General features: G+C 47.8%; 1 protein-coding gene across 7 annotated transcripts in view; it reads left to right on the top strand.

Moving 5' to 3' along the window:
* Positions 1-146: 146 nt before the first annotated feature.
* Positions 147-25,131, top strand: part of ZMYM3 (zinc finger MYM-type containing 3) — a 29,129-nt gene continuing 4,144 nt past the window's right edge. The window contains exons 1-22 of one of the 7 annotated variants that reach the window (XM_042974574.1): positions 147-225; positions 12,361-12,582; positions 15,217-15,902; positions 16,896-16,939; positions 17,266-17,338; positions 17,748-18,042; positions 18,256-18,433; positions 18,780-18,998; positions 19,291-19,441; positions 19,683-19,798; positions 19,953-20,039; positions 20,175-20,325; positions 20,614-20,786; positions 20,990-21,155; positions 21,821-21,918; positions 22,001-22,163; positions 22,448-22,560; positions 22,712-22,886; positions 23,071-23,217; positions 23,687-23,790; positions 24,118-24,286; positions 24,677-24,828. In XM_042974574.1, the coding sequence (XP_042830508.1) occupies positions 15,236-15,902; positions 16,896-16,939; positions 17,266-17,338; positions 17,748-18,042; positions 18,256-18,433; positions 18,780-18,998; positions 19,291-19,441; positions 19,683-19,798; positions 19,953-20,039; positions 20,175-20,325; positions 20,614-20,786; positions 20,990-21,155; positions 21,821-21,918; positions 22,001-22,163; positions 22,448-22,560; positions 22,712-22,886; positions 23,071-23,217; positions 23,687-23,790; positions 24,118-24,286; positions 24,677-24,828 (3,441 nt within the window). In that variant the 5' untranslated portion in view covers positions 147-225; positions 12,361-12,582; positions 15,217-15,235. Of the gene's footprint in view, positions 226-12,279; positions 12,583-13,353; positions 13,386-13,742; positions 13,809-13,916; positions 13,949-14,313; positions 14,460-15,216; positions 15,903-16,895; positions 16,940-17,265; positions 17,339-17,747; positions 18,043-18,255; positions 18,434-18,779; positions 18,999-19,290; positions 19,442-19,682; positions 19,799-19,952; positions 20,040-20,174; positions 20,326-20,613; positions 20,787-20,989; positions 21,156-21,820; positions 21,919-22,000; positions 22,164-22,447; positions 22,561-22,711; positions 22,887-23,070; positions 23,218-23,686; positions 23,791-24,117; positions 24,287-24,676; positions 24,829-25,131 lie in introns of those variants that run through there. The other 6 variants (XM_042974576.1, XM_042974572.1, XM_042974573.1 and 3 more) reach the window with 6 other exon arrangements.

Here is a 25,131-nt window from a genome sequence, read left to right as displayed (position 1 = left end):
GGGGGAGAGGACGGGGGTGGGGGGGCGGGTTGATACTTTAGTCTCTGTGATTGCACATAATTGTAACCAGCACCTGTTTCCATGGTAACCAGGCAACCCAGCAATCCAAACACCACTATTGTTCCTGCAATTTACACAGATTCAACAGGTGTCTTCATTGCCATGGGTACATTGTATCCATGTACAGGTACAGACTGATTCTCTATTCTCTAGGATGCCAATCAGGTAGGCACTTTCATTTTTCAGGGTTCAAGTTAATCAAGAGCATAAGGCTCAACTGATCGGTGTTTGTAGTTAGTTCTCACTAGTTAACTATTTCACACTCAGGGTTTCAGGGTGCCCAAACTGGCGTCACCTTATGTGGGGTCAGTGATCTAGATCTGCACTGTCCAATGCGAACTAATACAAGTATAGAAAGGTTATTTGCTCTGTTCAATGCAGTAACTACTGGCTATACATAATGTGGCCACTGAGGACTTGAGATATGATTTGTGTGACTAAGGAACTGAATTGTGTTTTTTAAAATATTTTATTTTTTTAAAGAAAGATTTTCTTATTTTTTTAATGTTTATTTATTTTTGAGAGAGAGAGTGTGAGCGGGGCAGGGCAGAGAGAGGGAGAATCTGAAGAAGGCTCCAGGCTCTGTGCTGTCAGCACAGAACCCAACACGTGGAGCACTTAACTCACAAACTGTGAGATCATTACCTGAGCTGAAGTGGGACACTTAACTGACTGAAACACCCAGGCATCCCGTAAGATTTTATTTTTTAAGTTTATTTTTGTTTTGAGAGGGAGAGAGAAAAAAAAAGCGTGAGTAGGGGAGGGGCATAGAGAGAGAGGGAAGGAGATAATCCCAAGCAGGCTCTGCACTGCCTGCAAGGAGCCCAATGTGGGGCTTGAACCCTCGAACCATGAGATCATAACCAGAACGGAAGTCAGATGCTTAACCAACTGAGTCATCCAGGCACCCAGGTACTGAATTGTTAATTGTATTTAATTTTAATTAGCTAAAATTTAAATGCTTTATTTTGAGAGAGAGAGTATGTGCACATGCAGGCAAGGGAGAGGGGCAGAGGGAGGGGGAGAGAGAGAGAGAGAGAGAGAGAGAAAGAATCTTAAGCAGGCTCCATGCTCAGCATGGAGCCCAACAAGGAACTCAATACCATGACCTTGGTATCATGACCTAAGCCGAAATCAAGAGTTGGACACTCAACCCACTGAGCTACCCCAGGTGCCCCTATGTTTCTATTTTCTATATTTGTACTGACTTGGTCAACAAATGTGCATACTTTTTTATACACATAGGATTAAGCTAAACTATACATACTTTTCTGAGCCATGACTTTCTCACTTTAAAAAATAATTTAGCTTTTTTTGCATATAAGTGTATAAAGATCTATGAGGAATTTTTAATATCAAATATTTTACAGACACCCAAATGATGGTTTATAGTGTCTCTTGAATGAAAAATACAAATTATAAAAAAAGCTATGAATTCAATAACACTTCAATGAATGTATGCTTTGTTAAAAATCACAACAGCTGTTTATATTGGAAAATATTTGGTAGCAAAGTAAAAGAAAAATTGTACATTTGTGTATCTCCTCAAGACAATCACAACATAAACAGAGAAATGTTGATATAAACAAATAATTGCAATATTCTAGGCAAATAAAATAATAGCATATTAGAGGTAACTCATATTAGTGGTAACTCAAAGGTAGCAGGGCTCTGCATGAGTGGATCAGGAATGGTTTCACAGGAAAGAACACTTTTGAATTGGGTCTTAACCAAGAGGTTGAAGTCAGACCGATTTGCAACGGATCAGAGGCAGAATGACCTATGTTTTAGGTAATTTGGCATAGTTGAAGAAAAGTAGGGAAGCTAAGTCATAGGAAATTAGGCAAGAGAGATAGGCATAGGCCAAATTAAGGGCCCGTGCTGTGCTTAGAAGTTTGTACTTTACTTTGTAGGTGATGGGGAGACATTGAAAAGTTTGTTTTTTTTTTTTTGAGAGAGAGAGAATAAGTGGGGGAGGGGCAGAGAGCGGAGAGGAGAGAGTATCCGAAGCAGGCTTTGCCATAACAGGCTGACAGCAGTGAGCCCAATGTGGGGCTTGAAGTCACGAACTGCGAGATCATGACCTGCACTGAAGTTGGATGCTCAACCGACTGAGCCACCCAGGCGCTCCTTGAAGAGTTTTTTTTTTTTTTTTAATAATTTACATTGTTTTTTTCTGATAATAAAAGTAATATATGCTTTTTGAGGGCAAAACTTGAAAAGAGAAGTACAAAAACCATCATAATCCCATTAGGGAGAAATTGTTGTTAACATTTTGGTATATTTTCTTCCAGATTACCACAGACGTGGGTATGCGTGCCTCTGTGTGTGTGTGTGTATTTATTTGCTCATTTATTTTTTTATTTTTTAAAGCTTATTTATATATTTTGAGAGAGAGTGAGCAGGGGAGGGGCAGAGAGAGAGGGAATGAGAGAAAATCCAAGGCAGGCTCCACGCCAACAGTGAGGAGCTCCATGTCAGGCTCGAATCCATGAACTATGAGATCATGACCTGATCCAAAACCCAAGAGTCAGACGCTTAACTGACTGAGCCACCTAGGTGCCTCTTATTTATTTATTTATTTATTTATTTATTTATTTATTTATTTATTTATTGAGAGTGAAAGAGACTGAGAGACAGAATAAATTTTTTCTATATCTGATAGGTTTGAACTTCAGAAAGATCACTGTATTACTGTCCTGAAGCTGTTGTAAAAAATTACCACAGATTAGGTGGCTTTAAAAAGCAGAAGTTTATTCTCTCACAGTTCCGGAAGCCAGAAGTCTGAAATCACTATCACTGGGAAGAAATTAAGATGTGGGCAGGGCCATGATTCTTCAGTATCTCTCAGGAAGCTCTAGGGGAGACCGTGTCTTGTCTCTTCCAGTTCCAGTTCTTGGTGGCTGCTGGCATTCCTTGGCTTGTGGCTGCATCACTGCAATTTCTGCCTCCATGGTCACATTGCCTTTTCCTTTGTGTGTCAAATCTCTCTCTGCTTCTCTAAGAACTCTTGTCATTAAATTCAGGGCCCATCTGGATAATTTCCCCATCTTAAGAGCCTTAACTTAGTCACATCTGCAAAGTCCTACTTTTTTGCCATGTGAGGTAATATTCACAAATTCCAGGAATTAGGACATGGATATCTTTTGGGGGCCATTATTAAGCTTCCCACAATCACCCTTGCAACAGTGTGTAGAAAAGATTGGAGGAGATAACAAAGGAGATCAGGTCACCAGTTGGAATACAATAATAATTTCAGGTGAAAAATGAAAGCCTGAACTAAGTGGTTGTAGGCATAGAGAAGAGGAAACCGAATCCAAATACATAGAAGGCAGGATCAAAGGGGACTTAATAGCCAATTAAATGCAGGGGTAAGGAGTGGAAGATTAGAATGATTCCCAGGTTTCTGTTTGTGGTGCCTGGTCATCTGATTATGCCACTAACTAAGATAGGAAACAGTGGAGGCAGAGCACCATTGGGAGGGTGGGGCGAGGAGTCCATTGGTGCACTTTGGCCAAGTCAAGTTCAAGGTGAGAGGAGCCAGCCAAGCAACAGAGGAAAAGTTTGACCTCTGAGAGGTCAATATTTTATAATTATTATTATCAATCATATTTATTGAATACTTTAAAGGTATTGAACATAATAATATGGGATGTATCAGTACTAAGTATGATTTCTGTCCTTAGTAAGTTACCAAGTAACTAAATAAACAGAAAACATTAATCAAGAGAAAGTGGAAAAAGGGGGGCCTGGGTGGTGCAGTCGGTTAAGTGTCTGACTCTTGATCTTGGCTTAGGTCACAATCTCATGGTTTGTGAGTTTGAGCCCCACATCCGGCTCTGTGCTGTGATGGTCTGGAGCCTGTTTGGCATTCTATCTCTCCTTCTCTTTGCCCCACCCCTGCTTGTGAACTCACTCTCTCTCTCTGTCTCTCTCTCAGAATGAATAAAAAAACTTAAAAAATTTTAAAAGAGAAAGTGAAAAAAAAAGTGAACAGCCTGGTCTCCAATACTGTTTTAAGAACTATAAGTGATCATCACCTGCATTCAACATTGTACTAGAAGTTGTAGCCAGGGAAATTGGCAAGAAAAAAATAATAGGTGTCCAAAATAAAAAGGAAGAAGTAAAACTATCTCTGTTTGCAGATGACATCTTGTATATAGAAAACCCTAAGGAATCTGCTAAAAAAATTATTAGAACTAGGAAAGAGCCCAAGTGTCCATTCATATATATAAATATATACACAATGGAATATTACTCAGCCATGAACAAGAATGACATCTTGCCATTTGCAATGGCGTAGATGGAACTAGAGTGTATTATGCTAAGCAAAATAAGTCACTGAGAGAAAGACAAATACCATATGATTTCACTCATGTGGAATTTAGGAAACAAATTGGGAAGGGGAAAATAAGAGAGAGGGGGAAACAAACCATAAGAGGGTTAACAATAGAGAACAAACAGATAAAAACAAAAAAATTAAATAAAAAATTAAGTTAAAAAAAGAGAGCAAAGAGTTGGTGGAGGGACGTGGGGGGAGGGCTAAATGGGTGATGGGTATTAAGGAGGGCACTTTTATATGAGCACTGGGTGTTATATGTAAGTGATGAATCACTAAAATCTACTGAAACCAATGTCACAAGATATGTTAACTAACTAGAATGTAAATAAAAATTTGGAGACTTTGGAAGAAAAAAACTATTAGAACTAATAAATGAGTTCAGGGTTGCAGGATACAAGATCAATATGCAAATGTAAATTGTATTTCTATACACTTACAGTGAAGAATTTGAAAATGAAATTAAATCCATTTACAAAAACATGAAAAGGAATAAAGTGCTTAGGAACAAATTTAACAAAAGCATAAAACTTACACTCTGAAAACTACAAAACATTGCTGGAAGAAATTCAAGAACATCTAAATAAATGGACTTTGATTAGCAGATAACAAGTGTTAGCAAGAATGTGAGAAACTAGAAATCTTCTGATGGATATATAAAATAGTGCAGCTACTTTGGAAGATAGTGTAGCAGTTCCTCAATTAAACATAATGTACCACATGATCCAGAAATTCTACTCCTAGTTATATACCCAAGAGAAATGAAAATGTGTGTTCACATAAAAACTTGTATATATGAATGTTTATAGCAGTATTATTCATAATAGCCCAAAGGTACATCAACTGATGAATGGATAATCGAAATATGGTATATCCATACAATGGAATAATATTCAGGCATACAAGGAATAAATTCTGACATATGGTACAACATGGATGGACCTTAAAAACATTATGTCAATTGAAAAAAGCCAGTCACAAAAGACCACATATATGATTCCATTTATATGAGATGTCTAGAATAGGTGAATCTATGGAGACAGAGAGTAGAATGGTGCTTGCATAAGGCTATGGGGGATGGAGTGATGGGAGAATATAGCTAAAGCATACAGGTTTTCTATTTTTTTTAATGATAACAATGGGTGGAAATGCAAACTGGTACAGCCACTGTGGAAAACAGTATGGAGTTTCCTTAAAAAAATTAAAAATAGAACTACCCTGTGATCTGGTAATCACACTACTGGGTATTTACCCAAAGAAAACAAAAACACTAATTCAAAAGGAGACATGCACCCCTATATTTAAACAGCATTATTTACAATAGCCAAATTACAGAAGCAACCTAAATGTCCGTCGATAGATGAATGGATAAAAAAATGTGAGATACATATATATGTATATATGTATACATATATAAACATACAATGGAATATCATTTGTCCATAAAAAATGAAATCTTACCATTTGCAACAACATGGATGCATCTAGAGAATATAATGATAAATAAAACAAGCCAGTCAGAGAAAGATAAATACCATATGATTTCACTCATATGTGGAATTTAAGAAACAAAACAAATGAACAAAGGGGGAAAAAAAGAGACAAAAAAACGGACTCTTAACTATGGAGAACAAACTCATGGTTCCCAGAGGGGAGGTGCATGGGTGAAATAGGTGAAGGGGATTAAGAGTACACGTATCTTGATGAGCACTGAATAATATGTGAAATTGTTGAATCACCATATTGTACACCTGAAATTAATATAATATGGTGTGTTGATTACGCTGGAATTAAAATAATAAAAAAATAAATGATGATGACGTAAAACTGAGGTAATCATTGCACACATCCGTGAATATACTAAAATCCATTGAATTATACAATTTAAATGGGCAAATTGTATAGTAAATGAATTCTGTCTCAATAAAGCTCTCATTTAAAAAAAAAGTGTAAATGGAACTCAGAGAAGTAATATTTATGTAAGTTGACTTCCCAAGGGATAGTGCCATAGCAGAAAGTCTGTAGAGACCTTGGGACCCACATATATCCTAGAGTGTGTCTTATAAAGTCAGTTGATCTTATGGGAGTAAATTGGGATATGTTGCCTCCAAAGTTGGGAGAGATGTTTGGACAGGACAGAGGGAATGTTAAAGAGGGGAGTATAGTCAGAAGCATACTAGGTCAGATTGCCACAAATGGACTTGCTACTAAGGAGGAATTTTTCACTGCATTTCACTAATCCTTCTGTTTTCTAATTTTAATTCCAGTTAGTTAACATACAGTGTTATATTAGTTTCAGGTGTACAATATAGTGATTCAACAATTCCATATGTTACCCAGTGCTCATCATGACAAATGCCCCATCACCTATTTTAACCCAACCCCTTCCCCTCCCCTCTGGTAACAATCAGTTTGCTTTCTATAATTAGAAATCTGTTTGGGGGCACCTGGGTGGCTCAGTAGGGTAAGCGTCTGACTTCGGCTTAGGTCATGATCTTGCAGTCTGTGAGTTCGAGCCCCGTGTCAGGCTCTGTGCTGACAGCTCAGAGCCTGGAGCCTACTTCCAATTCTCCCTCTTTCTCTGCCTCTCCCCTACTCACACTCTGTCTCTCTTTCTCTCAGAAATAAATAAACATTAGGGGCGCCTGGCTGGCTCAGTCGGTTAAGCGTCTAACTTTGGCTCAGGTCATGACCTCACAGTTCATGAATTCGAGCCCCCAATAGGACTCTGTGCTGACAGATTGGAGCCTGGAGCCTGCTTCAGATTCTGTGTCCCTCTCTCTGCCCCATCTGCTGCTCATGCTCTGTCTCTGTCTGTCTCTCTCTCCCAAATATAAATAAAAAATTAAATAAATAAATATTAAAAAATTTTTTAAATCTCATGTATAAATTCTAAAAAAAAATCTGTTTCTTGGTTTGTCTCTTTTTCCCTTTGCTCATCCGTTTTGTTTCTTAAATTCCACATATAGAAGTACTGAGTAAATACCCAGTAATGCAATTACTGGATCATAGGGTAGTTTTGTTTTTTTTTTCTTAAAGTAAGCTCTATGCCCATGATAAGGCATGAATTTACAATCTCAAGATTGAGTCCCATGCTAGGATAGTTCTATTTTTTAACTTCTTGAGGAACCTCTATACTGTTTCTACACAGTGGCTGCACCAGTTTGCATTCCCACCAATAGTGCATGAGTGTTCTTTTTTCTCCACATCCTCGCCAACACCTGTTGTTTCTTGTGTTGTTGATTTTAGCCATTCTGACAGGTATGAGGTGTTATCTCATTGTTCTGATTTGCATTTCCCTGATAGTAAGTGATGTTAGACATTTTTTCATGTGTCTGTTGGCCAACTGCATGTCTTCTTTAGAAAAATGTCGGGGCGCCTGGGTGGCTTGGTCGGTTAAGCGTCCGACTTCGGCTCAGGTCATGATCTCACGGTTCGTGAGTTCGAGCCCCGTGTTGGGCTCTGTGCTGACAGCTCAGAGCCTGGAGCCTGTTTCAGATTCTGTGACTCCCTCTCTCTCTGCCCCTCCCCTGTTCATGATCTGTCTCTCTCTGTCTCAAAAATAAATAAACGTTTAAAAAAAAGAAAAGAAAAATGTGTGTGTCTTCTGCCCATTTGTAATTGGATTATGTTTTGGGGGTGTTGAGTTTTGTAAGTTCTTTATATATTTTGGATACTAACCCTTTATCGGATATGTCATTTGCAAATATCTTCCCTCATTCTGTAGGCTTTTAGTTTTGTTCTGTGCAGAAGCTTTCTGTTTTGATGTAGTTCCAATAGTTTCTTTTTGCTCTTGTTTCCTGTGCCTCAGGAGACACATCTAGAAAAAAGTTGCCTCAGCCTGTGTCAGAGATTACTGCCTGTGCTCTCTTCTAGGATTTTTACAGTTTCAGGTCTCATATTTAGGTCTTTAATCCATTTAGAATTTATTTTTGTGTATGGTGTAAGAAAGTGGCTAAGTTTCATTCTTTTGCATGTAGCTGACCAGTTTTCTCAACACCATTTGTCCTTTTCTCATTGGATATTCTTTCCTGCTTTGTTGAAGATTAATTGACCATATAGTTGTGGGTTTATACTAATCCTTCTTTTTAAAGATGAAGATTCCTTATTTTTGCCTTCCTGCCTTTGCTCCTCTCTTATTTCACTCTTATCTTTTTCCTTGTTAAGGCTTACATTATAGAAATAGTACTACAATTTGAGTTCATTGGGGGCTTTTTTCCTCTCTCTGTCCTTAATTCACTCATCCATCAATTCATCCAATAAACATTTACTGAGTATCAGGAACTATGCTAGATGCTGGAGATAGAGATGAGTAAAAACTGGTCTCTATTATTGAGGAACTGACAGTCTAGCATTTCCCAATGTCTCCCTAAATACATATTTCCTTTTCTTCATTCCAGGGTACTTCAGAATGGTATAAAACATTAAGAATCCATGTGTTTCCATACTTGATTCTAAAGAGTGAACTTCACTCTAATCAAATGATCGCCAAATAGCACTTCCATTTATTTGACCAGGTTATATGTAGGTTTGCCTGTGGAGAAAAAATAAAAGTTTGAGGGGCGCCTGGGTGGCTCAGTTGGTTGAACATCCGACTTCAGTTCAGGTCATGATCTCACAGTTGGTGAGTACAAGCCCCACGTCGGGCTCTGTGCTGACAGTCAGAGCCTGGAGCCTGCTGCAGATTCTGTGTCTCCCTCTCTCACCGCCCCTCCCCAGCTTGCATTCTGTCTCTGTCTCTGTCTCTCAAAAATAAACATTAAATTTTTTTTAAATTTTTTTTAATGTTTATTTATTTTTGAGAGAGACAGAGACAGAATGCGAGTGGGTTAGGGGCAGAGACAGAGGGAGACACAGAAGCAGAAGCAGGCTCCAGGCTTTGAGCTGTCAGCACAGAGCCGGATGCGGGGCTCGAACTCACGAGCTGAGATCATGACCTGAGCCAAAGTTGGACGCTCAACCAAATGAGCCACCCAGGTGACCCTAAAAAAATTTTTTTAATAAAGTTTGACATCCAAGAGTAATTAATTAAAGCATGGTACATCCAAATGATGAAATAATACACAGCCTTTACAAATATGTTCTAGAACATATTGTACAAGATAATTCCAATTTTGTAAAAAATATGTATGCAAAAAAAGGACCAGAAAGATATACATCAAATAGAGCAGTGGTTATCTCCGGGTATAATAGGTAGAATATAAGTGATTAGTGCTTTCCTCTTCAGGTTTTTCATGTTTTCCAAAATTTTTACAGTGAACATTTGTATTTTTGTAATCAGAAAACATATATAAGTATATATATATGTGCATATATATATACACATGTGTATATATATTACATATAGACACGTATATATATAATTAAAATGAAAGAGCTCTCATGAGGACAGGGATAGAGATTTTACCTGCCTTATAGTGCTTGCAGCACTTCAGGAGTGCTTTGTAAATGATGACTAACAAGTAACAGAATTGAGAACTGTGTGGTAACTAACAAAGCTGAAAATGACAGTGTTGAATTGCAGGCCACACTCTTACCCAACCCCCCCACCCAGTTCTATGTTACAGCCTTTTATCTGTGGCTGGTACATATTCAGATCTATCAACTGTGGGCATTCTTGGCTTAAAGACAAAAATATATATATATTTATACAATATGAAGGTTTCAGGATACAAAGTCCCAGACCATGCATGAGGTCAGATATATTTCTCTTTCTTTTTAATTTTTTTTAAGGTTTATTCATTTTTGAGAGACAGAGTGCAAGCGTGGGTGGGGCAGAGAGAGAGGGAGACACATAATGTGAAGCAGGCTCCAGGCTCTGAGCTGTCAGCACAGAGCCTGACCCAGGGCTCAAACTCACAAGCTGTGAGATCATGACCTAAGCCGAAGGTGGACGTTTAACCGCTTAACCGACTGAGCCACCCAGGCGCCCCTATTTCTTTTAAAATGACAATAGTAACTGGGGCTCCTGGGTGCCTCAGTTGGTTGAGCTCCCGACTTCAGCTCAGGTCATGATCTCACAGTTTGTGAGTTCAAGCCCCACATTGGGCTCTCTGCTGTCAGCATAGAGCCCACTTTGGATCTTCTGTCCCCCTCTCTCTTAACCCCTCCCCCCCTCTCAAAAATGAATAAACATTAAAAAAATAATAATAAAATTATAATAGTAACCTATTAATCAGTACCTATTAAATACCTACTATAAGTCAGACAGTTGTACACCCCACTTAAGTGCATCCCTATGAGGTATAATCTCCAGTATTTCCTTCCAGTATTTTTCTGTGTATACATGTACAATTGACCCTTGAACAACATGGAGGTAGGGGCGGTGACCACCCTGTGTAGTTGAAAACCTAAGCAGGGGCTCCTGGGTGGCTCAGTCAGTTAAGCGTCTGACTTTGGCTCAGGTCATGATCTTACAGTTCATGAGTTCAAGCCCCACATCAGGGTCTCTGCTGTCAGCTCAGAGCCTGCTTCAGAGCCTCTGTCCCCCTCTCTCTCTGCCCCTGCCCCACTTGCACATGCACACATACTATCTCTCTCTCAAAAATAAACATTACAAAAAGAAAATCCAAGTATAACTTTTGACTCCCCCAAAACTTAACTACTACTGTTGACTGGAAGCCTTACTAATAACAGTTGATTAACACATATTTTGTATGCTATGTGCTTGTACTCTTACAGTAAGATAAGCTAGAGAAAAGAAAATGTTATTAAAAATCATAAATAAAATACATTTACAGTACTGTACTTATTTTAAAAAATCCACAGAGGGGTGTACCCACACAGTTCAAACCCATGTTGTTCAAAGGTCAACTGTATATAGAATTTCTCTACAAAGTTAGCATCGTATTTTAACTCCTTTTAAAAAAATGTAACATGGGGGGGAGCCTGGCTGGTTCAGTCGGTAGAGCACGGGCCTCTTGATCGTGGGGTTGTAAGTTCAAGCCCCACACTGGGTGTACAGATTTAAAAAAAAAATAAAAATGTAACATACAGGAGCATTTTTGTGTGTCATTAATTCTTTTAATAGATTAAAGTCTATGTTTTTAAAGATTCTTTTTAAAAAATGTTTATTTTATTTATTTTGAGAGAGAGCACAAAGGAGGGGCAGAGAGAGACAGAGAGACTCCCAAGCAGGCTCCATACCATCAGTGCAGAGCCAGACGTGGGATTTGATCTCATGAACAGCAAGATCATGACCTGAGCTGAAACCAAGGGCCAGACGCTCACCAAATGAGCCAGCCAGGTGCCCCAACTAAAGTCTATTTTTAGAGCAGTTTTAGATTTACAGCACCAGCAGGCTGAAAGTACAGAGAGTTCCCATATACTCCCTGCCCACCCCATACTCACCCCAGGGCACCCTCCCTTGACTATTAACATTCCTTACCAGAATGGTACATTAGTTACAACTGATGACGAATCATTATTATTCGAAGCCCATAGTTCACATAGGGGTTTGCTTTTGGGGTTGTACATTCTATGGGTTTTGATGATGTAAATATGTCTCCATCATAATAGCATACAGAATAGTTTCAGTATCCTAAAAATGGTCTGTGCTATGCTGTCATTGGTTTTTTAAATGTTTATTTATTTTTGAGAGAGAGCAGGGAAGGGGCAAAGAGAGGGAGACAGAGAGGATCCAAAGCAGGTTCTGTGATGACAGCAGTGAGCCAGTGTGGGGCTTGATCATGACATGTGAGATCCTGACCTGAGCCGAAGTCACCCACCCAGGTGCCCCAGTCATTGTTTTTTTAAAATGTTAATGAGTATATCCATTGTATGAATAGAGACAAAACTGATTTAACTAATCCCCTATTATTGCGCATTTAGATTGCTTTCTTACCTGTTTTAAAGATGAGAAAATTAAGACCTGGTGACGACCTTGTGATTTGTCCAAAGTCAACTGACTAAAATGCAAGCAGAGTTGAGATTAGAATCCTGGTCTGTTTCTGTCTCCGCAGCCCACACGCTTTTATGCCACCACTCTGACACCATTAATCCTTCCTTAAACTGTCTCCCTTCAACTTGAAACCGGGTGTTCTGCACAAACAGACCAGCCAAGGATCCAAGTATGGGTTGAGAAGGGCCAGCAACACAAAAGAACAAGGTGGACCAACTGAGATGGAACAAATTGAAAATGAGAAGGGAGGTACAGGGACATAGAAATAAGCAGAAGGTAGGAGGTAGGTACACAGAATACTGGTTACAGTATAAAGGACACTGGGTTTGGGAAACTGAAGGGGAAAACTCTTGCTTTTATCTCTGTATGTAGGAGAGAGCAAAGATAATCTCAAGGCCATGTGGGGAGCCAGGAAGGATTAAGGTTTCTGTGAAAGTAAATGAGACAAGGGAGGATAAAACTCTCTGGGACTAGAAGGCTAGGAGAGGCTTAGTGTGGGAAGGAAGGCCCAGAGCAAAGAGGCAAGCTAGAGCAGGCACTGGACACCAAGCCTACACGTTCCTAAATCTGTGGCAGGACTCCCCTCCGGCCTAAGCCTCCTCCAGTATCTCAGACACTAGAAGCTCTCCAACCCTTAGGGGTTGGAGGAGGAAAGTAGGGGGCAGAGACTGCAAAGTGCACTAACTATAATGGGGACTGAGGAAGGATCCTGGCACACATACATTTTTTTTAAACCGGTAGGCCTAACGCTAGTGCCCCCTCCCCCTACCCCACTTCTCAAGCTTCACCCTCAGCCACACCCACACGCTAAGGACCATCCGGGAGTGGAGGGAGGGAGGGACGGGGAAAAGCGTGTGTGCGCGCGCGCGCGTGCGTGCTCGTGCAAACGAGAGGCAGAGGGACCGGAGACAGAGACTGAGACTGAGACAAAAAGAGACTGCCAGAGAGAGAGAGAGAGAGAGAGAGCGCCAGAGAGAGAGAAAGAAAGAGAAGGAGGAGGAGGAAAGAGACTGACAAGGACAGAAGGAGGGAGGGAAGGAAGAGAGAGGCTGAGAGAGAGAGGAGGAAACACAGCTCTCGGCCTTGGTGAGGAAAACTACTGTAGAGATAAGGCAGGGAGCTCCTGCTGGAAGACTCTGGGAGAAGATCCCAGAACTTACCCTAAGACCGTTGAGGGAGTGGGGGAGTGTCTTTGCGGGGCCTGGTTTTGGGGTCATCAGGCAGTAACGGTTACTGCATAGGCGTTGTCACTGAGCCAGAGCCATTTAACCCGCCCTGGGTGGCTGGAAACCAAGCCTAAGACACCCCACAACTATGACATTCAGAATGGTTAGGGGAGCCCAAGGCTGCAGACAAGGGAAGGAGGGGCACGTGAGGGCTGGGTCCCTGCCTACCCCCCCTCCCCACTCCGCTGTCACTCATTACCCCAACAGTCTCCCAGGGGGCGGGCCCCGGAGAGGTGGGGTTGGGGGGAGGGTAATCTTGGCAGGCGCCTGCTGCATGGCGTAGGTAGGGACTGTCGGGGGGGGGGGGCGGACGCTGGGGGGGTTGAACACGAGTGGGAAGCGAGGAGAGACACGGGGAGGGGGAGGGGACCGGGAACCATTTGAATGAGAGGAGGGGATCACGGGTAGAGTGGGCTCCAGGAGGTAGGGCGGGCACGGGTGTGACGGGGGGGGGGGGGGGGAAGGGGAGAAGACTCTTGAGCCAGGTAAGAGAAGCAGGTGCGTAGATGTATTTTTTGTAGGTTAGTGTACTCGGCCGTTCCGTGGAGAGGGGGTGCCGCCTTTCCCGAGGGCGGGCTTCAAAGCTCCAGAGGCTAGCTTTTCCTCCTCAACTAACGGGGCCCCGGGCGGGGGCTCAAGCTCCATCTCCAACGACTACGTTCCACTCCGCAATTTCCAGGCGGCCACTGGGCTGGGAGTCTCGCGCCGGGGGCCGGCGCTGTCTCGCGAGCCCCCTCCACGAGCCAGCCAATGGGGTTGGTTGCTGGCGCCGCCCGCCCGCCTGGTGCAGAGCGCTGGGCGCTGTGAGCGGCGCTGCCATTTAAAGGGGCCGCGACCCCTGTCCCGGCTGCTAGGGAGGGAGGTGGAGAAGGAGCGCGGGGCCGTCGCTGTCTGCAGTTCTAGGCTTGTAGCCGGTACACTAACCCTGCCGCAGGTAGGGGTCGGGCCTGATCAAGCCGAACCGAACCTGCAGGCGGGATTTCGCCGTAGCCAGGAAGGGGGGGGGGGGGTCTAAGGAGAGATCGTAGCTCCAAAATGTCTTCCTGTAAATGCCTGAGGTGGGGGGTGGGCAACAGGAGAAGGAGGACTAGGGGAGCAATAGGAAGGGGGAACTGGGCTGAGGAAGTGGGCGACCCTGAAAGGTAACTGGGGGGAGGGGTTAGGAAGGGCAGTTTGTGGGGGCGAGGGAAGGGCTGAGGGGAGGACCTTGCAACGCGGGGAGGGGGGGTGGGGCCAGACAGGGTGGGTAAAGACTGGGGAGCTGAGGGGCTCTGGGAGAGAGGGGAGGAGATAAGAACTGAGATCGCGGGGGTGGGAAAGGTTCTTGGTGGCAACAGCCCTAGGAGACTCTAAGGGGGGCGTTCAGCCCGAGTTGGGGGGGTAGTGAAAGGTAGAGGGGGAGGGGAACTGTGAGTTGCAGTGGGGTGGCGGGGGCAGGCGGGAGGGTGGAACGACCGACTGCCTGGCTAGTGTGGGCACGGGGCCAGGGCGGGGAACGCCTCTCCCCACAGGGGGCGCTGTATGGGGGGGAGTGGTCATTCGGACTAGAGCCAGTGGAAATGCTTGTCGGTGTGGTGGGGGCTGTTCATGAGAAATCCAAGTGGGTGATGGGGTGTGTCCCAGAACCTATATAAGAAGGAATTCTGGCGAAGACCACCTCTTTTGCCCCTTCTTCTACCCCTAATCTACAGCCCATATCCAGTCATCCTCATGGACCCCAGTGACTTTCCCAGTCCGTTTGACCCATTGACCCTGCCAGAGAAGCCCCTGGCTGGAGACCTTCCAGTAGACATGGAATTTGGAGAGGATCTACTGGAATCCCAGACTGCCCCAACTCGAGGATGGGCACCCCCTGGCCCTTCTCCATCCTCAGGAGCCCTGGACCTGCTTGATGCCCCTGCTGGCCTGGAAAAAGACCCTGGAGTCCTGGATGGAGCCACTGAGCTGCTGGGGCTGGGGGGGCTGCTCTATAAAGCCCCCTCTCCCCCAGAGGTGGACCATGGTCCTGAGGGGACCCTTGCTTGGGATGCAGGAGATCAGACCCTAGAGCCTGGACCAGGTGGCCAGACCCCTGAGGTGGTACCACCTGAGCCAGGGGCTGGGGCAAATCCCTCTTCACCACAGGGGTTACTAGAGCCTTTGGCTCCAGATTCGCTGATAACACTGCAGCCCCCCCATATTGAAGAGGAGGAGACCACCAACATAGCTACAGGGAGAAGGGGCTCCCCTGGGCAGGAGGAGGAGCTTCCCCAAGGGCAGCCACAGAGCCCAAATGGTCCCCCCAGCCCTTCAGTGGGAGAGACTCTGGGGGATGGAATCAACAGTTCTCAGACCAAACCTGGGGGCCCTAGCCCTCCTGCACACCCTTCCTTGCCAGGTAGGTCACCTAATCAGCTGGAGAATCCAGGCTGGGGAGAGGGTAGGGGTAAGTAGGGGTGGTTGTGTGTCTGGGGAAAACATAAGGGAGGGGGAAGAGGGTGGACAGACAAGAGTAGGGATATGTATGGAGAAGGAGTTGGGAGCTTGGAAGGGAGGACGAGGGGCTGTAATGAAGATTAAGGAAAGTAGGGGTAGGGAGGCAGCTCAGTGGCTATGGGAGGGTAATAGGGGGGAGGTTTCAGGGGGTGGGTTGGGAAGAGTGGATTTGTTGGGAGAGGTTCCCTTTTTCTTACCCCCAGGGAGCTGTTGTGCCAGGGTCCTTTCTTTACAATTTGGAGAGAACACCAGGCTTCTTGGTGCTAAGATCTTTCCAGCTGTTTTGTTCTAGAAGAGAGTGGGGTTTCTGGGTTGGATGAATGATAACTAGGTTCTGGAGCCACCAACAGCATAGTGATTTCAGGGGAATGGTAGAAATGCAGGGCCTGGAATTGTGTCTCTGATAGGGGAGGAACAGCCTGGGCTTGAGAGGCTCTCATTTCCCCCCTCTTTCTGCCTAGTGGTGTGCCTCTCTCCCAGGTTGTGACCAGGGTCTTGGGGCTTATATAACCACCTGAGTCCAGGGGAACCTCTCCATACATAATGCTTCCTTTTCCCTTTGCTACCTTTGGGTGCTTGCATTTGTTGTCAGTGAACTATAAGTTCTCTGATGAAAGACCTGTTATCTGTGTTTCCTTAACTCCCAATGATTGGGACAGAGGCTGGGGGGAAGGCTAAGATTTTTTTTTTTAATGGAGAATAGCTGCCCCTTCCCCTCCCTTAGAACAGAGCTTGAGGTAACCCTGAGAGGGGCCCCAAGAAGCCACAGGCACTTGAGTTTTCCCTTTCAGTTTTGAGTATGTTCTTCCCCAGGAATGGAGGCACGGAAGTTGGGCCAGGGAGGGGGTGGTGAGGGCAAGCTCAAGATTTAGGCTGTTTTCTGCTTCCTTTGCAGGAGATGGCCTGACTGGGAAGGCGAGTGAGAAGCCGCCTGAGAGGGTGAGGGGGGGAGGGGATTGGAAGGAGTCTGGTTCCCCCTATAGCTCTGGGAAGGACAGACCCTTCATTTTCCCTCCCAGATGTTGTTCTGGGGAGGGCTTGTGCAAGGAGAGTTAGGAGGAAGGGGGGGAGCTCTTGTGTCTCCTGCTTCTTAAGGAGAAAGTCCAGCCTCCTTTTCTCCCCTCCTCTCAGGCCTGGGCTGAGGGTCCCTACTCTCCCTTCCCCCTCCCATCTCTGTACCCCCCACCCCACACACCCTGCACCAGTGCAGCAGGCCCTTTAGCCTGCCCCTGGTGTCAGCTTTCCTCCCCTCCCATGTTTCCAAGGTGCAGAAGAGAAGCGAGCGCGTTAGAAGAGTAGAGCCTCCAAAACCCGAGGTTGTGGATTCCACTGAGAGCAGTGAGTAGGACTTGAGGAAGTGTGACCGAGTGGGATGTGGCGGGCCACAGATCTCCTGGCTCCCATAGTGCTGCGCCCTGCAGAGTGTGAAGTGCCTATCTCTGCTGTGGGTTGGCATGGGAACCAGGGGCAGTGGGGGAAATTGAAAACAACAGCAGCGAGAATGGAGTTTCCTGTTTCAGCCATGCCATCCCTGTCCTGAATCTTCTCACTCAGAGCCCTCCTGGGCCCTCCCAGGGAGAGTGCCACCAGTGGCTTAAGATGCCAGCATGATGCGGGTGGGGGCGCAGAGGAAATAACTAGGGGGATGGGGCTCATCCGAGGAGCCAGTATCTGCTGAGCTGCCCGTTGGTCAGAGGAGAGCTGGTCCAGTAGCTTTTGCTCATGGTCCGTGCCCCCACTTCCACAGTTCCAGTGTCAGATGAGGATTCTGATGCCATGGTAGATGACCCCAATGATGAGGACTTTGTGCCGTTCCGGCCCCGGCGCTCCCCTCGCATGTCCCTACGCTCAAGTGTGGCACAAAGGGCCGGGCGCTCTGCGGTAGGCACCAAGATGACCTGTGCTCACTGCCGGACGCCACTGCAGAAGGGGCAGACCGCCTACCAGCGCAAGGGGCTGCCTCAGCTCTTCTGCTCTTCATCCTGTCTCACCACTTTCTCTAAGAAGCCTTCGGGCAAAAAGACCTGTACCTTCTGCAAGAAGTACGTGAAGGTCCCCAGGGTGCAGGGAGGGCAGGGATCAGGCCAGGAGTAACTAGTGAGCCAGGGACTGTGGGCAAGAAGCTAGCAGAGTGGAACTGGGAGGGGGGTCCGAGATTACTTGGCCTTGTGGTCATCCATCCCTGCGGAGGGGTGGGAGCTGATGAAACAAGGGGATGGTACTGAGTGAACATTCCAACCTGCTTCCACCTGCAGGGAGATCTGGAACACCAAGGACTCGGTTGTGGCACAGACTGGTTCAGGAGGCTCCTTCCATGAGTTCTGCACGTCCGTCTGTCTCTCCCTGTATGAGGCCCAGCAGCAGCGCCCAATCCCACAGTCTGGGGATCCTGCCGACGCCACTCGCTGCAGCATATGCCAGAAGACTGGAGAGGTGAGGAAGCTCGATGGGGGCTGATTTGCAGAGCCTGGCTAGCCCTGACCTGCCCTGCCATCCTGGGGCTGCAGGGGCCAGGCCCTGTGGAAGAGGGGAGTGGGGAGGAAGGGCAGCCATCGTGAGGGAGCATATTCAAGGATAGAGCTTCTCCAGGATGTATGCAGCTGGCCTTCCTTGCCTCCCGGGACCTCACCATCAAGTCGGCAGCCCGATGTGCAGGTTGGGGGGTCCCTGGGCCCACTGTGTGCTGTGAAGGTCTAGGGTGAGGTGGGGCGGGCTGTCCTTGCTTCAGGGTGGGTGGTGGTGCCCAGGCCCTGGCTCAGGGTGTGTGTGTGTACGGCAGGTCCTGCACGAGGTCAGCAACGGCAGCGTGGTGCACCGGCTCTGCAGCGATTCTTGCTTCTCCAAATTCCGGGCCAACAAGGGACTGAAAACCAACTGTTGTGACCAGTGCGGGGCTTACATCTACACCAAGACCGGGAGCCCTGGCCCTGAGCTCCTCTTCCACGAGGGCCAACAAAAGCGGTTCTGCAACACAACCTGCTTGGGGGCGTACAAGAAGGTGGGGCCGAGGGAGTAGTGCATTAGAGGGCTGTGGACGGGGGTGCGGTTCCTGGGTGACAAATAAAGGTGCCTGACGGGTCGAGGGTTGGGAAGAATAAAACAAATAAAGGGGGTTTCAATTGTATCTGTTATGTTTTATTTTTGAAGCTGGCTGGTGGATACACAGGTCTTTGTTATATCATCATCTACCCTTTTTTTGTATGCCTGAAATATCTCATGTTTTAAAAAATTTAACAAATAAAAGCGAAGGGACAAATCCAGCCTCAGCCTCTCCTTCCCCATCCTCACAGAAAAACACACGTGTGTACCCATGTGTCTGGTGCAAGACCCTGTGTAAGAACTTTGAGATGCTATCACATGTGGATCGTAATGGCAAGACCAGCTTGTTCTGTACCCTGTGCTGTACCACCTCTTACAAAGTGAAGCAGGCAGGGCTCACTGGTAGGTGCAAAGCCCTCTTCTCTGAGACCCCTGCTGGCCTTCCTTCTACCTCCCGTACTCCCTTCTTCTAAAGTGATCCCTGCTGCCCAACCTCAGCCCCGACCACATCTTCCCATGGATTTCCTGTTCCATCTCTGCACTGCCTTACACCTTCTGTGTGCTCTCTCTCTCTCTCCTTCTCTCTCTGTCTCTCTCTCTTTCTTTCTCTCTCTCTCTTTCTCCTTTTCTCTCTGTGCCCCAGGCCCTCCCCGACCCTGCAGCTTCTGCCGCCGCAGCCTCTCTGACCCCTGTTACTACAACAAGGTTGATCGCACAGTCTACCAGTTCTGCAGCCCCAGCTGCTGGACCAAGTTCCAGGTACTCCAAACCCTGGACCAGGGATGAAAGAAGGGTGTGGTGACACAGGGTATGAGAGTTGGGGCAGGTAGGCCCGGGCAGAACTAAGAACGAACCTGACCCCCCCTCCCCACCGCCCCCACACACCTCCCTTACTTGTCTTCCTTCCCTCCAGCGCACAAGCCCTGAGGGGGGCATTCACCTGAGCTGTCACTACTGCCACAGCCTCTTCAGTGGCAAGCCTGAGGTCTTGGACTGGCAGGTAAGAACCCCACCCCCGCCAACATCCTGCCACATAGACCGGACAGCTGTCTGAAGGGGGCCTTCCCTCCACTTGGCTCTCGCCAGATCGGGATGTCACAGCTCTGTCCTCCCCGCCCTGTGCCCCTCATCTCAGGACCAGGTGTTCCAGTTCTGCTGCCGCGATTGCTGCGAGGACTTCAAGCGGCTCCGGGGTGTGGTGTCCCAGTGTGAGCATTGCCGGCAGGAGAAACTCCTGCATGAGAAACTCCGGTTCAGTGGGGTGGAGAAGAGCTTCTGCAGCGAAGGTAAGGAGGTGGGGAAAGGCGCAGAAGGGCCTGAACCTTCCAGCTAGACAGGGTGGTGGGGGAAGGAGGGGGGCTTGCAATGTGGCGCTTGGGGGGCGGTCGGGGGTCCCCTGCTCACTGTGTTGTCCTCCTCCCATCCCCTCCCCCTCCGTCCGTCTCTCCGTCCATCCAGAGGCTTCAAGGTACGAGAGGCTGGTGGAGGTTTTAGGTGGACCACCTTGGAAAGGTTGGGCCCCGGCCATGGTGATCTCTGGGTCTCTGGACTCTCTCCTCTTGCCCTCTTCCCAGGCTGTGTGCTGCTGTACAAACAGGACTTCACCAAGAAGCTGGGGCTGTGCTGTATCACTTGTACCTACTGCTCCCAGACCTGCCAGCGTGGAGTCACTGAGCAGCTCGATGGCAGCACCTGGGACTTCTGCAGTGAGGACTGTAAGAGCAAGTACCTGCTGTGGTACTGCAAGGTAAGGGGGGCAGGGCACTGGAAAGGAGGGAAGGGGCGCCAAGGGGCACAGGCTGTTACACTGGCCTCAGGGTGCGGGCCGATCTCCAGGGAGGGGGCTCTGGTTGGCCCGGCTTCTGAAGGGAGCAGCACGGCCTCTCCCAGGGCAAAGGGCCCAGCCCCCTTTAGGGAGGCAGGTCTGACCGTCCTGTTGACGCCCCCCAGGCCGCCCGGTGCCACGCCTGTAAGCGCCAGGGGAAACTGCTGGAGACCATCCACTGGCGTGGGCAGATCCGTCATTTCTGCAACCAACAGTGTCTGCTGCGCTTCTACAGCCAGCAGAACCAACCCAACTTGGATACCCAGAGCGGGCCTGAGAGCCTCCTGAACAGTGAGTCCTGGGCAGGGGGCATGCTCTGTTAGCACTGGCCTGGACCCTTTTCACCCTAGGCCCAGCCCCTCTCTCCCTTCTCTCTTGCTTTCACCTCATCCTTGGCCAGACAGAGCTCCTTGTACTATATTCTTTTTCAGCTTCTGGACCGTGCGGGTACTAGGGGGAGCCTTGTTTCAAGGTCCTTAGAGTTCGAGTCTACTCGAACAGTATAAAGGATGTGTTTTGAGGGGATGGACACCGACCCAGGTGGGATGGGGCATGTGGGGGGCTGTGGTTAATTTTCAGAGAGCTGGAAGTGTCGGCATAAGCTCTACCTTTGAGGAGACCGAAGACTATTGTTTCTAGAATGTCACCTCAGTCTCTCCACTGCTTCAGGGGTACCAAACTTCCGAGGGTCATCTGAGTGGAAGGTCTCCAATTGTGTGTCATTGGGGGAACTGTCTTTTGATCTTCTTGGCAGCCAGGAGCAAAGAACCTTCTTGGCCAGTGTTGCTGGGACCTAGAGAAGACTACATCTGAGGGTGGGGGGTGGTGAGGAGGGGATATTCTAGATCTCCCATTTGCATCTAGTGTACCTTTCAATGGAGCTCTTGTGGAATGGGGATGAGGAGAGCGGAGAGCAAGTTCCTCAGATGAGAGCATTCATTTGTTTTGATCTATAGGTCAGTCTCCCGAGTCGAAGCCCCAGGCACCATCTCAAACCAAAGTGGAGAACAGCAGTACAGTGAAGACCCCAGAGGAAAATGGGAATCTGGGCAAGGTCAGGGCAGAAGCCAAGGGGGTGGATGGCCTCAGAGGAGGGTATGCTGGTTGGCAGCTCTAACATTCCTTGGTCTCTGCAGATCCCTGCCAAGACCCGATCGGCTCCCGCTGCTTCCACCCCTCCTCCACCCCCGCCACCCCCAGCAACACCCCGCAAAAACAAAGCGGCCATGTGTAAACCACTGATGCAGAATCGGGGGGTCTCCTGCAAGGTGGAGATGAAGTCCAAAGGGAGTCAAACAGGTGAGCCAGGGTACCTAGACATCCCAGGCTACATTCCATAGTCCTAGGCCTCCAGCCCCATGCCTGGGAGCTGGACAGGGGGTTTATGAGATGGCTGAAGCATCGTGCACATGGTTGTCCCGGAATCCTCGAGTTGTCTCTCAACCTCTAGTTCTAGGGCAGTTTTGTGACACTGAGCACGTGTTAGAGCTTTTGGGGTAAAGGGGGACAGGCAAGCATCAGGCTCTGGGCCAGACGTGGTACATCTAGCAGGGGCTCTGAGAAGACCCCTTTCTTGTCAACAGAAGAGTGGAAGCCACAGGTGATAGTGCTGCCCATCCCAGTACCCATCTTTGTGCCAGTGCCTATGCATCTGTACTGCCAGAAAGTCCCGGTGCCTTTCTCCATGCCCATCCCGGTAAGTTTCCCTGCCCTTCCTTGTGTGGTCTCCTTTACCCTTTCAGGATTGAGACCTGAATGCTCCCCGCCCCGCCCCCCTTACTCTCATCAGCTGTCCCTCTCATTCGCCGGGGTGGTTGTTGGTGTTCAGTTGGGATTCCTGCCTCCAGGTGCCTGTGCCCATGTTCCTGCCCACCACCTTGGAGAGCACAGACAAGATTGTGGAGACCATTGAGGAGCTGAAGGTGAAGATCCCTTCCAACCCCTTGGAGGCTGACATCCTGGCTATGGCAGAAATGATTGCAGAGGCTGAGGAGTTAGACAAGGCCTCATCTGACCTTTGTGGTATGCCATGGGGGGTGGTGATGAGGGAGACAGGGTGCTACTGGCCTGTGTCAGCCTAAGGGGGAGGAGTGTGGTAATCTTGGTGCCTTACAAGGACTGGGGAGTAGTTGGGATTAGCCCCTGAAGGCCTGTGAGGGCGCTAGGCAGGAGCTGCAGTGACCAAGCCACCTTCCCTGTCCCCCAGATCTTGTGAGCAACCAGAGTGCAGAGGGGCTTCTGGAAGACTGTGACCTGTTTGGGCCAGCTAGAGATGATGTCCTGGCCATGGCCGTCAAGATGGCCAATGTCTTGGATGAACCTGGGCAAGACTTGGAGGCGGACTTCCCCAAGAGTGAGTGGGACTTGAAGTGTGTCCACTGGGTGTGGTAGGATTTGTGCCAAGAGGCATGAAGTGTCCCTTGTGATCTGAGCATGACCCCAAAGCAGTGCTCTTTGTGACCCTGTGACAGAAGGTTCTCACAGGGACTAGTGCCAGAGATACCGGGACAGGCGCACTGTTTTGCAGTTGTGTCTAGCTTTTGTTTAATCGCGGCAGAACACATAACACAAAATTTACCATCTTAACTGTGTTTAAGCATGCAGTTCGGTAGCATTACGAACATTCCCATCATTGTGAGTTTTTGCATTTATGTGTCTCGGAGCGTCTTCTTGGTACAGCTTTGCTGCTTCCTACCGAGTACAGTAAGGCTGTATAGGAGTCTCATCTCCAGTCAAGTGGCCAAGTGGCAGGGGTAGGGTGTGAGGACCACAGGGTTGAGATCTTAAAAAAATTGATTTCTTCCTCCTTTCCTCTCTAACAGACCCTCTGGACATTAACCCCAGTGTAGACTTCCTCTTTGATTGTGGCCTGGTAGGGCCCGAGGATGTGTCTGCTGAACAAGACCTTCCCCGCACCATGAGGAAGGTGAGGGCCAGGGCTGCTAAATCCACAGAAGGAGGAGGCTCAAAGAGTTTTTTTGGGGGGGGGGTGGGGGCGGCTCTTGTAGTCAAGCCGGCGGCCTTAGTTTGACTTTCCTGACCTCCGTTGTCTGCCACTGTGAGTACCAAGAAATAGTCACACTTTCTCTCTTCACGAGGTCACCAGGGCCATTTCTGGGGCTCTGTGCTGTGGAAGCTCGCTGCGTTCTTACATCAGGCCCTTGCTTCCCCAGTGGTCAATACTATCCTGACTGGCTTCCGTGGTGCCCCTGGCCCTGCTTCTGCCACCCCTTTCCTTTCTCTTCCCCTCCAGGGTCAAAAGCGGCTGGTGCTTTCGGAGAGCTGTTCCCGGGATTCCATGAGCAGCCAGCCTAGCTGTACTGGACTCAACTATTCATATGGTGTCAATGCTTGGAAGTGCTGGGTGCAGTCAAAATATGCCAATGGAGAAACCAGCAAGGGGGATGAACTGCGCTTTGGCCGTAAGTATGGGGTGGGGGTGGGGAGGAAGGTACCCCGTGCTCAGGGGAGGGGCCCCCACCCATTTACCTAAAACACAGGGCCCCCTCGATGTGGGGAGAGGAGGAGGGCCAGGGCTGCAGTTCAGCTGAGGATGTGAGGATGTCTAGGGGTGATAAGGCCATGATCACCGAAGGGTGTCCTGTGAAGATGGGGAGGAGTTGCAAAATAAGGGGAGAGGCTGTCTAGGTTTAAAGGCTGAGGGCGCTTTTTTTTTTTTTTTTTTTTGTAATGGGTGGGTTTGTTCTGGAGCTGGATGCACTAAGGGATGAAGGGATTAATGATGGAGCTAAATGAAATTCTCCACGTGGAGTTCTCTTAATCCCATCTACCTCCACTGTGTATCACTACAGCCAAACCTATGCGTATCAAAGAGGATATTCTGGCCTGCTCAGCTGCTGAACTCAACTACGGTCTGGCCCAGTTTGTGAGAGAAATCACTCGACCCAACGGTGAACGATACGAACCTGACAGTATCTACTATCTGTGTCTCGGCATCCAGCAGGTACCCCTGGCAGGCCGCCTGGCTTGCCGTCACTCTCAACATAGCAGGCAGGATCCCACCGGAAATGACTCTGTCCTGGCCCCTGTTCCTCACCCTGCCTCCTACCCTGAGCAGGTCCCCTTGGTAATCCTCCAGAACCATTCTAGGAAGGGAAAGACGGGTAGAGCTGAACTCTTTGGGTGGCGGGTGATGTGTAGTTTCCCCTGCAAGAGGTCGGCTGCATGTTGTCTGACGAAGGAGGCTGGGTTTGTAAAGAACCAGCGACAACACAGCTCCCCAAACTTCTTCCTCTTCCAGCAGGGC

Source organism: Panthera tigris, chromosome X (genome assembly GCF_018350195.1).
Source record: "Panthera tigris isolate Pti1 chromosome X, P.tigris_Pti1_mat1.1, whole genome shotgun sequence".
Classification (NCBI taxonomy): domain Eukaryota; kingdom Metazoa; phylum Chordata; class Mammalia; order Carnivora; family Felidae; genus Panthera; species Panthera tigris.
This window is presented reverse-complemented; position numbering and strand designations above follow the sequence as displayed.